Source organism: Melospiza melodia, chromosome 15, assembly GCF_035770615.1.
Source record: "Melospiza melodia melodia isolate bMelMel2 chromosome 15, bMelMel2.pri, whole genome shotgun sequence".
In the NCBI taxonomy this organism is placed as follows: domain Eukaryota; kingdom Metazoa; phylum Chordata; class Aves; order Passeriformes; family Passerellidae; genus Melospiza; species Melospiza melodia.
This window is the reverse complement of record NC_086208.1, coordinates 14,959,609-14,974,338: the sequence shown is the minus strand read 5'-3', so window position 1 is coordinate 14,974,338 and position 14,730 is coordinate 14,959,609. Positions and strand designations below refer to the sequence as shown.

The window sequence follows — 14,730 nt, the reverse complement described above, 5'->3', positions numbered from 1 at the left end:
CGAGTGGGTCTCGCTTTGTTCCCCGTGTGTGTTGCCTGGTGCTGTTCCCCACTCAGTTGCCCCATTTCTGTGCTCAGAAAGCAGATCTCTTCCACCTGAAGGACCCTCTGACAGCTCATTTCTGTCCTGAATCCTACTGAGAATTTCACTCTGGAGTTCAATTTATGAGAAAATTAAAAAGGGGATGGAGGTGAAAATATAGGTAATAAACCATTAGAGCCCCGCCTCTCTGGGAAGGGAAATGTGCAGCAATGGGGTCCCGGTGGGTATCACCACCCCTCCCTGCTCACCACGGCAGATTGGGGTGTGCATCCCAGTAATGGTAATTCTTCCCTTTGTTGGGCAGCTCTCCTGTCCCAGCTGGGTTTGTTGCTGCCCTCTAATGAGGAAAAACAAAATTGCATTTTTTTTCTCCTGTTAAATTTTTCGGTTTTGAAATCTGAAGGGACTCATTGTCCCAGCAGCTGGGGACAGGGAGATGCTGAGGGCAGGTGGGACACCCACGCCAGCTGAGAACACATGGTTATGGATGAATCCATGCCGTGATGCCCAGCACCAGAGATGTGACTGACATCTGGCTTTCCCCTCCTTCAAAGCCCAGAGAACTGGCAGTGTTTGGGAAGAGCCAAATCCGCTCTCTCTGCCCATCCTTGCATGGGAGAAATGGCTAAATCTGAAAATTCATCTACAAAGTGCCCAGAGTGCAGGGGCCAGGAGTCTCCCTTACTGTTCTGCTAGGAGGTCACCAATTGTGCCCTGCTGTCCAGCCTGGGACAGTGAGCAGGCAGCCCCTGCATGTTCCAGTGGGGCCAAGTGCTGATGTGACCCCTGATGCACACCGACACTCTGTCCCCATTAACCACACAAGGCATCAGAGCATCCCCAGGAGCCAAGTGGGGATGTGCAGGGACATTGGTGGTGGCAGTGGTGGCCTGGTGGCACCTGGGAGAGGTTCAGATTGCTTTCCAGACCATGTTGAGGGCTGGTGAGGGGGCAGCCCCTGCGGGATCCAGGGTCCCATACCATCACTCTGTGATGGGCAGCAGCTCAAGTGCCACCACCTGGGGCCTGAGCCCCACTTTGGCTGTGCCTGCCCATGCCCTGGCCTTTGGCCACTGTCCTGGGCTCTGAGTGCTTGGGGTGAGGCACGACCAGCTGTGCAGGAGCAGCCACAACTGCAGAGTGATGTTGCTCACCAAAAATGAGCTTTTTGCTAGGAACCAGCTCCCTCTAGAGGGTCTGCCCCTCTGTAAAGCACAGCCCTGTCCCCTCACTGGGGTGGGTGCAAGGTAGGGCTGGGGGAGACACCTGGCAGCATCAGGGTGCTCACATCCTTACCTGCCTGCTTAAATAGAAACAAAAACGTTTAAAAAGTCACTGGTAGACTTCAGGTAGATTGACCCAGGCACGTACAGCCAGCCCAGCTCCCTGAGCCCCTGTGCCTCCCTGCAGCTGAGCCCCATGGCCAACAGCCAGTCACTCTTTCCATTAGGAAATCCATTTTTCAGGAGCATATAACTCAGCTGTGAAATTTCACTCTTGGCTGAAACTTGGCTCAGCAGCAGAGAGACTGGGAAGGGCTGGACCCAGTGGCTACAGGTGTGAAAAGTGCTTCTTACAATGAGCTTTTATAACTTGGGAGGAACGGCTCTAATCCCTGCTCTGTGTGGGCCTCAGTGTGAGCAGTGCAGGGTAAAGACCAAACCAAAGCAGCCACTGATGCCATCACATCCCACCTGGAGAGGCACATCCTGCCCAGGAGGGGCTGGGGACAGACAGGAGAACTCACTGATGCAGCAGCAGCAACACTTCTTCTAGAGAAAGAGGAATTCTCCCCAGAAAAGGCAAAAAAGAAAAGTTACACATCTTCAGAAATCCATAAAACCTGGAGGTGGGATAAACATAATCACCAGTATCATCCCAGTGAAATCCTGGTGGATCTGGGTTAGAGAATGTACAGCTCCTTCTGATCAGGTGGAAATTCCCATCTGAAGAAGCTTCCAAGTCTCCATCAGCACAGACTGTGAAACTATGTAAAAACAGCCAAGCAGAACATGCTTATTCCTGCACAGTGAAAATATCCATGGTGGCTTGGCTGTGGCTGGCAGGAAAGGGCCCTGTGATCCCAAAGCAGCCCCCAGAGACACCACACTGGGGCCCTTCTGAAAATCTCAGTAACACTTTTTAATATACAAGAATCAAAAGTACAGCAGTTTTACAATGTAGGAAAATTTCATACATACTATATAAACAACATATTTACATCAGAAATCACTAGGACAGTGGCATTTCTTTCACAAATATAAATTAATATTAATTACTGTTTTTAGTCAACAGGTTTAAAAGTCCGTATTTTTACAGTAAGAGTCCTTCTCTCCCCAGAGGGGAGGCAGAGGTGGGGAGGAAACGGGTGAAAGCAGAAAAATATTTTTGTGTGGATCACAAACCATTCACACAAGGACTTCAGCACTCGGTTCCGTGTCCATTTTGGTTGGGACCACATCGCCTGTCCCCACAGCAAGTTTTGGTCTGCAGGATTTCCACCATGTGAACTCGTAACTTTACACCATTTCCAAAGAGGTCAGGCTGAAAAACTCTTTTTATTTTTATTTTTTTTAATTTAAATTGAACCCCAGCAAGTTACTGCTATTTTCTGCAAAGAGGTTGGAGGGAATCCCACAGCTGGTTAGGAAGGAAGAGCTGTACCAAAGCTGTCACAAACACCACAGGGAAGTTTATGGCTGTGGATGTGTCCCCTCTGATCCCACTCCTGTCCCCGTGACTGTGTTTGGTTGTGGTCCCTATGCTGAGGGGACATAAAATGCATAAGTGTGTGTGTGTGCTCAGGGAAGACTTTCTCCCAAATCTCCTTCTCCAGCTTCACTAAAGCCAAACCCAGCAAACATTCACCCATCATGAGTGGACATGATGTGACTCCAACATCAGGCTAAAGTGACAGTGGGGACAGCTCTCCAGTGGATATGGGTAAAGCTTTTGCTGTTGCACAAGAAGGAAATCCCAACCAACCTCAGATAAGCAGAAACCCCCACATCTCAACACAGAAAATGCCTCTTGCTGGGATCCAAAGCTCTCCTGCACCAGCCCTCACACTGGTTGCCAGTACTGCCTTTGCTACATGAGTATGGCACAAACTTCCCACCGTGACAAAAACAGCAATTCTCTTTGCCCCTCTGAGGCCACCTCCATTTTCACATTAAAAGCTAATACCTCTGAAAAGAAAGGACCTCTTTGTTGAATACCACAGCCTGCAATCACAGCTTAGTGGGAAACACCACGGAAAGGGGCTCTCTCCACACCTCCCACCCCTCGAGGGGGACTGTGGAAGACTTGCCTTCACCTCACGCTGCACAGGTAAACACAAGTGTAACACTTTATCAGGGCAGCAGGTGCCCCTAAGGAAATAAAACTGCCCTGAATTCGGTGGAAATCTTGCAACATAAAAACAAAAGGGGAACAAAGCACTTCCCGTGTGTCCCCGTGAAGCAGCGGGATGGGGAGGAGTGATGGCAGCAGATTTCCAGGGATACACTGCATGGAGGAGTTTTAGTGTCAGTTTGCATGCACCTTCCAAGGCACTGCCTGGAGTCAGGAAGCCAGCCCTGAACACCCATCTGCCCTCAGTCCTTTGGGGAAGGGACATCACAGCTTATTAGAGTCAAATACTGGCATCTTAATAGGAGGCCCAGCTTCTGTGCCCTGCCAAACAGGAGTCTGGAACAGCCTGGTCTTTAATACTGAGCTCTGGGTGGTGATGGTGATGCAGCCCCAGACACCACGCTCAGGGCAGCCTTTGTGGTCTCCAGGGAACTCCAACCTGAAAAATGATCACCCAAGGTGCTTCTGGCCAGCAGGATGTGCACAACCAACCCCTCACCACACCAGTGTCCAGGATGGATGCTGGTCTGCATCAAATACTGTGGTTTGAATACTTGGAGTGTTTGCCCTGAAGTTCACTGAGCTGGGCTGCACATTCCTCTTTTCCCTCTGCCACGCTGGGCTCTGAGACATTTGCTCCAAGGAATTCCTCATTCTGTCCCTGCTCACTGAGGTGCCAAGTCCTCAGGTTCGTTTCCAATTTAGACAAACAAAAGGTCTATAAGTGCAGGTACTTTTAGCAATTCAGAGTCACTGCTGACTGCTGGAAGGTGACCATTCCCTGAGCAGTGATCACTCCACTGGATTCCTATTTCACTTTGCTCTACCATCCCCTATCCTTCAGTCACAGTAAAGGTTTGTGATCACTGCTTTGTGAAGCACAGAGAGAAATGATTTGCCCAAAGACCAGAGGCAGGAAGATTAGGAGTTCCAGTATCCCCAGAGCCATTTTTTGATCTTGCACCTGTTAGCAGCAGCCAGCATCTGTTAGTTCCTGGACCACCCAAGCTGCCCATGCCAGAAGAGAAGAGTTTTGTTATGAACTCCTGAGCCCTGTCCACTGGGAAATACTGTTCTCACCCCAATTTCTTTCCTGATGGTTAGAAGTGAACCAAGCCTTTTGTTGGCCTTTTTTTCCCAGCTCACACTTACCCCCAGAGTCAAGATTTGCCAGTTCCAGCTCTGGAGAAGGGAGGAAGATCCCCCCCCACCTCTTCTGTTGCAGGTGACACAACAGCAATCAAAGCAGAGCCAGTTTCTTGAAATGGATAAAGACATGAAAATTATAACATGGCCAGGAAAGTGATGAATTGTCACCAGCATGGCTCCAGCTCGTTTGGAGTCATTCTGCAAGGACATCAAGGCCCTCTTTCAACCAAGTTTGGCTGCTGAGGGACTTCCCTGTCCTTCCTTGAATATATTGCCCCATGCTGGTGACACACAAATCCCAGCCCAACCAGTTTATCCCCAACCCCAAAGCAGCATCTGTCACGTAACATCAAGTCAGAGCAGGCACACAGCCTTCTGCACCATCCTAAGCAGCATCAATCTGCCTTCTCCTTCTGAGGAAACACTGGCTGGGGAAAAACTCCCTTGGGTCCATTGGACTGAGGAAAACAAAAACAAAACAACAAACGAGGCAGCAAGGCTGGTTCCATGACAGAACAGTTCAATGGTAAAAAAGGGGAAAGGAAATGGGAATCTAAACCAGAATCAAGAACTAGGGAAAATCTTCCTCCACCCACTCCCCCAAATTCCTCCTTGACCCAGCCAGATGATAGCAGCATGTTCAGAGTTTCTGGTTGCTGGCTTGGAGAAAGCAGCCACCGTCGCACCAATCCCAGGATCTCGGACGTGCCCTTCGCCCTCTCCGTCGCTCTACGCTTTCCGAATGTTCCAGTTATAATCTGGATTGTTTTTCTGTTCCAATGACCTATCCAGAGGTGACCTGTGATCGAGAGGTGACTTGGAATCGTGGGGGGATTTCTGCGAGGGGGGCGAGCGAGGGTCCGACACCGGAGGGTGGGATGGAGGGAGGGGCTGTTTGTAATCGCCCAGTTTGTCTGTGTGGAAGGACCGGTAGTGGTCCGAGGGTCCTTGCCCGTGGTAGCCCATGGGTGGCCTGTGGTCAGACATCCTCCTGAAATCCTGCTGGTGGTAGTTCTGAGGCCTGAAGTCCTCGGACCGCCGGCGTTTGGAATCGTGGTGGTGCCTGTGCAGAGAGAAATGGATGGAGATCAGCTCCCCAAGCCCACTGAGGTGAGGGCAATGTCTTAGGGTGGAAATGGGTGTGTGTATTCTATTCCTATCTGTGAAGCAGTTACCTTCTTAGTTACCTTCTTACTTTTCCTTTATCTCTTCCACAACCAATCCTCCCTCTGGGAAATACTCTTCTGTTAACGGCCAATGAGTGTCACTGTATGACTGATAAAATTACATAATCCCATTGGGAGAAGCTCCGCCCATAGGGAGGAGCCAAGCATTCCTACCTGGATCTAATCAGAGGTTTGGAAGACCACAGGCAGCCTTTTCCCACTGGATTCCCAGAGGAGCAGCCTTTTCCACTGGATTTCCAGAGGAGCAGCCTTTTTCCCACTGGATTCCCAGAGCAGCAGCCTTTTTCCCACTGGATTTCCAGAGGAGCAGCCTTTTCCACTGGATTCCCAGAGGAAGATCAGGCTCATCTACACTACACTGGAGGTACTACTACCTTCCTTCAGAGGAAGACTACACTGTTCTACAGGACCACTGCTCCAACAGAACCACAGCTGGCACTGCAGGAGGGCTGCAGCCACCATTTAATGGGACTGCTGACATCCACAGCGTGTCAGCTCTATTCTGACTCTGTCAGTGTTATTTTGTATTACTGCACTGTTTACTTTATTTTATATTTTCTTCCCTAACAAAAAACTGTTACTCCTGCTTTGCCGTAATTCCAAAATTACACCAATTCAGAGAGAGGGTGTTCACATTTTCCATTTCAGGGGAGGCTCTGCCTTGCTCAGCAGACCCCTGTGCGTCCAGACGCAGTCAGACCATCGCTCACCTGTCGTAGTAGTCGCGGTGGCCGCGGTGGTCGCGGTCGCTGTTGTACTGCTCGTAGGGCCTCTTGCGGGACAGGTTGTTTGGTCGGTAGTTGCCGGAGCTGCGGTGGGGGTCCCCCCGCGAGCGCCGCTCCCCGTAGTGGTGGTCCTTGTACCAGTGCTGCTCGTACTGGTGGTGCCGCTCCCCGCCCCACATCTGGTTGCTGTTGCCGCCGTAGTTGAACTTTCGATCCCTCTGCCAGTCTCCTCGGTCTGCCGCGGGCAAAGAGCACCTCTGAGTCTCTGCTGTGATTTGGTTTAAGCCCATTTGCTTCCCTGAATTCTCCAAGAAATAATAGCTATTGACACTCTAACTTTCTCCTCCCTAAACAACGTGGGCCCATTTTATTCTTTGAATTTCTGTCACAGACATCTTTTATGAAAAATCCTTTCCTTCAGATTTTTCCTCCTGAGAAGCTGAGAGGCCTCAGGAACAAAATGTAAACAATGGTTATCGGCTGCTGTGGAATGCTACAGGTGGATCTGTGATTGGCCAATGTTGGTTATTTCTAATTAATGGCCAATCACAGTCAGCTGGCTCAGACAGAGTCCGAGCCACAAACCTTTGTTATGATTCCTTCTTTTTCTATTCTTAGCTAGCCTTCTGATGAAATATTTTCTTCTATTCTTTTAGTATAGTTTTAATATATCATAAAATAATAAATCAAGCCTTCTGAAACATGAAGTCAGATTCTTGTCTCTTCCCTCATCCTAAGACCCCAGTGAACACGGTCACAAATTTCTTTATCACTATTTTTTTATCATCCTCACAAATCTTACTCACATTCTTTTCCTCACTACATCACCATGTTTTCTAGCCCAGCAGTAAGCACAGATGTTCTATCCCATCCCCTTTAAACCTGAGCAGCCACAAGTCCCAGAAGGATTTGTGTCCAGGAGCATTAGGTCAGAAGGGAAGGTTTCTCCCGGCCTGCCAGCCTGGCTCACCTGTGTTGCTGAAATGTCTCTTGTTTGGGTGGCCGTAGTTGTCCCGGGGGTGGCCGTGCATCTGCTGCTGGGTGTGGGAAGGGGGCATGTGGATCTTCTGGGAGTGGGGATTGTGAGGCACGTGGGACTGGGACATCACGGAATCGCGGCTGGAGCCTGACGGCTCTGGGCGGAACGGCTTCTTCATGCTGGACATGTCCTCCTTCTTCTTCTGCTCCTGCAAGGGGGAACAGAGGGATGGATACAGCTCAGCTGCTCTCCCACCAGAAGAGCAGGACTGTGAGCCAAGCTTGTCTGCCAGGCTTTGGATTTTCCTGCCTCTTTGAGGTGAGCCAAATCTGTACTCAAGAACGGCACAAACGTGGTGGAGGACAGGCAGAGTTTCGCAGCTCTGCTTCTACACCTGATCTCTACAGGGCAGCACGCCCAGGCTTTTCACTCCACAGAGCAACTGAACATCACATGCCACACCAAACAATGCTTTTGCTTGGTCAGGACAGCCAGGACAAAGTGACCAGAAATACCACATAGAAAAGAAGGCAAATGCAATCAGACTGTTTAGATGTTGAGAAAATCACAGGGCCAATAACAAAGAACACCCACGGTAAGAGGCAGAAAGAATTGGCACTTCCAGTGCAGCAACTTTTAAGGACAGAAATTAAAGGAAAAGCACTTCAGGTCTCACCTCCTCTTCCTGTGATCTTTTCTTATGAGCCATCTTGTAGAGTTTGTGTAGTTTTCTGGCATCAAATTCTGTGAATTTTGACACAAATATCCATAGGTTCCTAGAAGGACACAAACATTTTCTGTTAAGTGCTACAGCAGCAGTTTAACTGCCAATGACTTCCAAACCAACATCAATTTCCTTCTACCCTTTCTGGAAAACAGTCTCAGCTCAGAACAGGATGATCAGGAGGGCTGGAACCATATTCTTCAAAGTAAAATAAAGAGGTTTGGAGTGGTTTGTATGATTTAGCTTTGAAATCAGTTTTAATGAAACCAGGACAACTTGAAGACAAAACATTTGCCCGGGACTGGTGATGGAAGACCATCCCTGGAAGTGTTCAAGGTTCAGGCTGAATGGAGCAATCTGGTCCAGTGAACTGTGTCCCTGCCCATGGCAGGGGGTTGGAACTGGGTGATTTTAAGGTCCCTCTCAACTCGAACCATTCCATAATTCTGTGAATTTGTAGACTGAGTGGAGCAGAAATCACAAGATTTCATGGGTTAAATAAGAGGCAAATGGCACATCCATCCACAAAAAAACCCAGCAGCCTCTGACTATTATTTCAAAATACCCTAGACCAGCTAAGGAAAACAAAATGATCCCTCACCTTCTCCACAGCTTGATGTGATCCTGGTCAGTGTAGGCTTTAAGGCACTCAGAGATGCGATCACCGATTTTCAGGAGGCAGTTTCGTGTGTGCTCCAGCTGTTCTTGGACTGTCAGTCCCTTATCAGGCTTATCAAGTTGCTTCAGTGCTTTTTTGACTGGTCTCATCCTTTCCTTGCACTTGAAAGAACAACAGAGAGGAGACAGTGATTAATTTGTCAGAGGGCTCTACATCATTGCCCTGCTAATCGAAAAGAACCTCGTTTAGCTTTATCTGGCCATTAGGCAAGGAGAAATCAGCTATAAAATAGCAAATTGTTAGACAAGCTGCAGACAATCATCAATAAAAGACAAGATTTTCCCCACCTCCACTGCCCCTGCCTTTTAGGAGGGAACAATTTGCTTTGCAAGCAGTAAGCACACATGGTCTGCCCCTGCATGGATCCCATGGCACGCAGGGAAGTGTATCCAAGCCTCCACACACTGAACCAGCCACCCCAGCTGAAAAACTGCTCAATTCAATCCTGTCCAATCCCATCTTTGGTCACTTTAATGCTTGCTTTTACAAAAACTAGCAGACATGAGATGAAAGCACTGCATTTTTCAGCCTGGGCACATCAACACTATGCACAGATAAGGAATCAGACAGTTTTTTTGACTGCCTGCCTGGATCTTTTGTACATCACAGAAGTAAAGTTAAAGAAAAAGACAAAAAACCCCACAGGACTTTCAACAATACAGAGATTTGCATTGAGAGAACTGCTTTTAAGAAGTGGTATTTCAGCCAAGGAGAATCTGCCATGATAATTTTACTAAAAGGCAATTTTTACAATGAGCCTTGTGGGCATGTTTGCTATGAGAGCATTTACACAGCTCTGCACCTCCAACAAGGTCACCCTCAAAACTCCCCTGCATTTCCTTGCCTGAAAGAACTTCTGTGGCTCCTTGGCTTCTACAAGAGAGGGAATCTAAGGCTGCAGGGTGTTCTGTAACTTCACTGGGCTCTCAGCACTGCCCTCCCATTTCCCAAGGAAAATACAAAATACTCACTATGCTGAATGTTTCTTGGTCCAGATCATCATCCTCATCTTCTCCAATGGGGATTGGCTCGCTCCCTGCAGTGATGTGGACAGGACCCTGTGATCTCTTCCCTTTACTTCCAGATTTGGCCTCTGCACCTTTAGGCTTTACAAGGACAAATTACAAACATCACACAATGAGCCAGGATGGAGGATCCCCAGTGACCCAGCTAACAACCTCCACACTATTGTTACTGGCAGCTACTAAACCTGGGCACTGTTCCTACAATTTTTCTCCCAAAATCTCCAACTGTTGAGCTGCAATGGCTCTGTTTAACTTTATGTCATCCATGAGGGAGAAGGGAGAAGTCAGAGCCAACAGTTTGGACATGAACACGATATTCACACTCATGGGAAGAAACCAAAGTTGAAGACTTGGAAGAGAGGTTAAAATAAAGAGTATCTCTCCCTTGCAAAGGACAGAGCTCAGGGTAGTCTCATCTCTACCAGCATCTGCAACTTTATGTGATATCACTAGTTCTCAAATCATGGCCTGTTCATGTATATTTTTACTTCTATGACTTACTTGCAATCAAAGCCACACCAAAAATCTCTGGAAAGCAAACCTTCCCCTACATAGGCAACAAAACTTCTTAGTTTGCACTTATGACCTCAGTGTCAAAACACACTGGGCATGTAGTACATACCTGTTCCTTGGACAGGTACTTCAGGTCATTATTATGGAAGCTTTTACCCCCCTTCCAATTTGCACCCAGCCTCAGGGCAGTTGTACCCAAAATTCAGGAGACATTTGAGTCTCCAGCATACCAGTGATGTTGAAACACTCATTCTGTTGAGTCCTGAACAGTGACAATGACAACTTACAGTCTTGATGGTGTGGACACTTGGGTCATTTGGGTGAGTTTAAATTAAAGGGGAATACAGACGAGGACCTGCCAGCCCTGTGATAAATCACAGCTGGACAGAACTTTGATCTGAGTGCTCCAGGCTCTTTCCTTAGCATCAGCTCTGTAGCCACATCCATGTCACAGGGACAGCTGTACTTTAAAGGCAGCCTGACAAAATCTCTTCCGTTTTGGTCACATTCCATGAAGCTTTAGGACATAGTGCCTTTTCTACTTTTTATGGCGATTCAGAAGGGCTGAAAAAGGGATACCCCTCATCCCACAAGGCCTTTAATCCTAAGTCTCACAGTTTGTCCAGCTCAGGGTCTTCCCTATCATGCTGCTCCTGAAAGTATCACATACCTTCTCCTTCTTGTCTTTTGTCTTCTTTTTCTCCTTATCGCTTTCCTTTTCTTTCTTAGAGGATGTCTGTTTTTCCTTGTTCTCTTTGTTCTCTTTCTTCTTCTGTTTCTTTTTCACTGGGCTCTTGTCCAAGCCATCCTCCTAGAATATCAGTCACAGCACAAAGCTGGAGTCCCTCACCTCATGTACATTTTCTTCCATAAAACATCCTTAAAACACAGGCAACTTTTGAGGTCCATCCAGATTTACCCTCACACCTCTTTAGGCAGACATCGAGCCCTGCTCACGCAGCTGCCATCCCCCCAGAGGTGACAAAAGGGTATGAAAAGCAGAGCAGCCCCACTCTGTGACAAGCTGGCAAGCTGCAGAGCAGCCCTGCTCTCCTGTGCCAGCTGCACTCCAGAACGATCAGCCCCTGAGGTAGATACTGATCAGCACACGAACAAAAAGCCTCAGACTGCAAGCCAAACCACTCAAAGTCTGAACATTTTCTAAGCAACAGCATGACCTTGGTAAACTCCAGCTTCACCACGGGCTGACGTGCCCAAAAGGAGAGGGAAACAATTCTTCTTTCTCTCCTTTATAAGGGCAACAGGCTTTGTCCTGAGACAACCTTTCCCCCAAGTCGATGTGGGGATGTTTGTGGCCATTCTGGGATGCCCCAAATCTCTTAAAGCACTGAGCTGAAAGAATAGGTGGGAAAGGTCCTTCTTTCACACCCAACAGCTGTATGGGTGGTTTTGTGAGTTTGCCAATCCTGTGAGAATTCACTTTTAGTGCCTCTGATTCCTGGGGGCTTTGCTGGGAATGCTTTCCAAGGTGAGGTTGGGCAGTCACAGCAGAGCCCAAGGAAACCTGGAAAAGCCACCAAGGCTGACTCACCTTGACTTCACCCTCTTCTGACTGGTTGTCTGAGTGCCGAGGAGAGGAGAGCTCATTCCCATGCTCATCTTTGACTTTGGGAGCCTTGTTCTCCTTCTTCACTCGGGGTTTCCTCTTCTTTAGCTTGCCCTGGTAAAAACAGAACAAGTCAGGGAAAGCAAATAGCTGCAGCTGCTTCCTGGGGACATTTCCCATCTCCTGAACATTGTGCAAACAGCTGCAGGTCCTGCAGGCTGGCAGGAAGCCTGATGAGCCCAAATCCTTCAGTAAGAGCAACAATAACCTGCCCCTTATTATTATTAGTGTCTCCTGCCATCAGCCAACCACTCCCGCTGAAACCCCCAGAATCAAGAGGCCACATCTCACCTCTTCCCCATCTTTCATGTTTTCTTTCTTGTCCAGATCTTTTTTCAGCAGTTTCAGTAGATAATCAACTCGGGTCTGGAGCTGTTTTCCCTGAGGTTTCTTATCTGTCTCAACTGGTAGGATCTTTGATAAAGCAGAAAACAAAATATATATATATATATATATATATATATATATATATATATATATATATATATATACACACCCATATGCACAAAGCTTGACAAAAGATTTACACATTAGCAGCAGCCCTTCCAGGCCCAGCAAAGAGCAGAAGATGCTGCACCTTCTGGGGGAACAAGAATGCTCAAGCCTTCCTTCCCCTCTCAGACTGTCCCTGTGTGGCCAAAGGCAAAGCTCCTACCCAGCAAGCATCCCTCCCCTTGGAATCCTGCACAAGTTAAAGGATCCCAAGGCTTGCTAAGCCTTGCAAGCTTGCTAAGGTCTCCTGAAGGAAAAAATCCTTTACAAGCTATATTTGGGACTTTGAGTTGCAAAACTGAGTCCAGTGGCCTTGACACCTCGGATTTGTTTGTGGCAGCTTGGTCACAGCAGCCCAGTCACTCTGGTAACCTGAGACACTGCTACAGCAGGGGCACAGATGCATAATTTTTAGTGGAAAACAAGGCTGAAAGGTGACACTTTGTGGAGGAAATAGCTCAGCTTGCCAGCTAGGTTTGCTTCATACTTCACTGGAAAATGGGTGGCGTGTTTCAGGCAGCTGTTTCCATTGCAAAATGCCTTTCTGAGCTCCACACATGGAGGGCTCTCAGGCAGAGCCTGATCTCAGCTAAAAGCACCAGCAGGGATGTCAGGGGAATGCTGCAGGCTGGCAGCAAAGCTGGTGTGCAGACTCCCAGTGCTCCTCAGCCCTGCGCTGCAGTTTCCACACTCCTTCCACCACACTGACACAACGGATGGTGGATTATTTTTAACCCAGATCATCAACATGGTGCCTGTAAACTGTTCTTGTGGGGATGACTGAGGAACAGAGGAACTAGATGGAGGCTTTCCAGCTGGCTGTGCTGCCATTCCCAGTCCCAGTCGTGTAACCATACCCTCGAAGCTAACACAGACCAGCCTCAACATAAGCACTGTCAAATCTGTGAGAAATTATTTCCACTCAGAAATTCACACTCAGCTTCTTGTGAGATGCTCAAGGAAACATCAAGTCACAGCCTCTTCCATCCTGTGCATGGAACCACACATGTCAGCATCAATTGAGTGTGGTTCACCTGGTACTGCCCACCAAACAACACAACTCTGCTTTCCATCCAGCATGCAGCATTCCATGAAGGCCACTGTCTTCCTCATTATCATTGATCATGGTTTTTGGAGTAGTTACAAACATAACCATCTGTTTCTGGAGTACATGAGGTGTGTTTGCTATGAGCAATGGAGCCAGTGGAAGCAGCAAGCAAAGCCACCTACCTTATCAGACAGCTTCAGCTCCGGGTCTGTTTTAATCAGCTCCCAGTTTCCATAGCCATGCTCGTAAATTCCCACCAACAAGCGAGAATCCTCCTCCACTCCCCAGTCTACATCAAAATGAGCAGCTTTGACACGGCACGTCAGGCGGTACCTAAAGGCATTGCAAACACTGCTTTTAATGCTGTGGAGGACAAAGCAAATCCACACATCCAGGCTGTTCTCTTCCCACTACAAAACCCAAACTCCCTCAGCCTCTTTCTGCGTTGCCTACTTAGCCAAACTCACTTCTTCCTTTCCTCTGGGTCCGAGGGAATGGATTTGTGCAGCATTTCAAACTCCTCCTCGTGCTGGATGATGGATTTCACATTGACTTGGACACCAGAAATCTTGATGGTAGGACCTCGTCTCTTTCCAGGTCCTTTCCCTGCTCAGCAATAAAACACAGCATTAATTAAGGGAACTCTTACAGAAGGAAGTGTCTCTGTAAAATGGCTCCACAGACAGTGATCAAGACCTTGCCTGCAACCTCTTATTTAAACATAAGGCCCAAAATATAAGTTTTCTTCCACTAACTCACTTAGATCTGCAATTTAAACACCTCCCAGTACCATTTTCTTAAAAATACTTCTAAGTAGACTGGAGCTGTTGATTCTGCAGTCTTGGTCAGCTGCAGCAGGCAGAGACCCAGCAGGAAATCCATCCCTGACTCTGTATGTCCAAACAAACAGCAAAGAGCAGCCAGACAGAGAGTGGGTGGTGATTCCAGCTCTGGGAATTGCTGTGCACCCAGCTTTACTGTGGAGTACACAGCACCAGTTTGATTTCCAGTTAAAATAAGATCTGCCTTGCTTTGTGGCCCAGCATTCCATGAGTTGGTCACTTCAGCCTCTCCCCACAAAAACTCATGTCCAGCAGAAGCCAACAGACCCAAGAGGCACTGTCCAGTCTGAGCAGAAAGCTCAGGGGCTCCTCTCTGAGGGTGAGAGCTGCCTGGCAGAGCTGGG

At 48.1% G+C, this 14,730-nt stretch overlaps 1 protein-coding gene across 4 annotated transcripts in view; it reads right to left on the bottom strand.

Annotated features, from left to right (window-relative positions):
- Window positions 1-2,160: 2,160 nt before the first annotated feature.
- CHD2 (chromodomain helicase DNA binding protein 2) overlaps window positions 2,161-14,730 on the bottom strand; it is an 85,369-nt gene continuing 72,799 nt past the window's right edge. For all 4 annotated transcript variants that reach the window (XM_063169898.1, XM_063169897.1, XM_063169896.1 and 1 more), the window contains 11 exons: window positions 14,012-14,150; window positions 13,727-13,877; window positions 12,296-12,418; window positions 11,930-12,058; window positions 11,048-11,188; window positions 9,811-9,945; window positions 8,762-8,940; window positions 8,113-8,212; window positions 7,428-7,644; window positions 6,443-6,692; window positions 2,161-5,608 (listed from right to left, as the gene is read on the bottom strand). In XM_063169898.1, coding sequence (XP_063025968.1) covers window positions 5,275-5,608; window positions 6,443-6,692; window positions 7,428-7,644; window positions 8,113-8,212; window positions 8,762-8,940; window positions 9,811-9,945; window positions 11,048-11,188; window positions 11,930-12,058; window positions 12,296-12,418; window positions 13,727-13,877; window positions 14,012-14,150 — 1,898 coding nt within the window. In that variant the 3' untranslated portion in view covers window positions 2,161-5,274. The remainder of the gene's footprint in view (window positions 5,609-6,442; window positions 6,693-7,427; window positions 7,645-8,112; window positions 8,213-8,761; window positions 8,941-9,810; window positions 9,946-11,047; window positions 11,189-11,929; window positions 12,059-12,295; window positions 12,419-13,726; window positions 13,878-14,011; window positions 14,151-14,730) is intronic.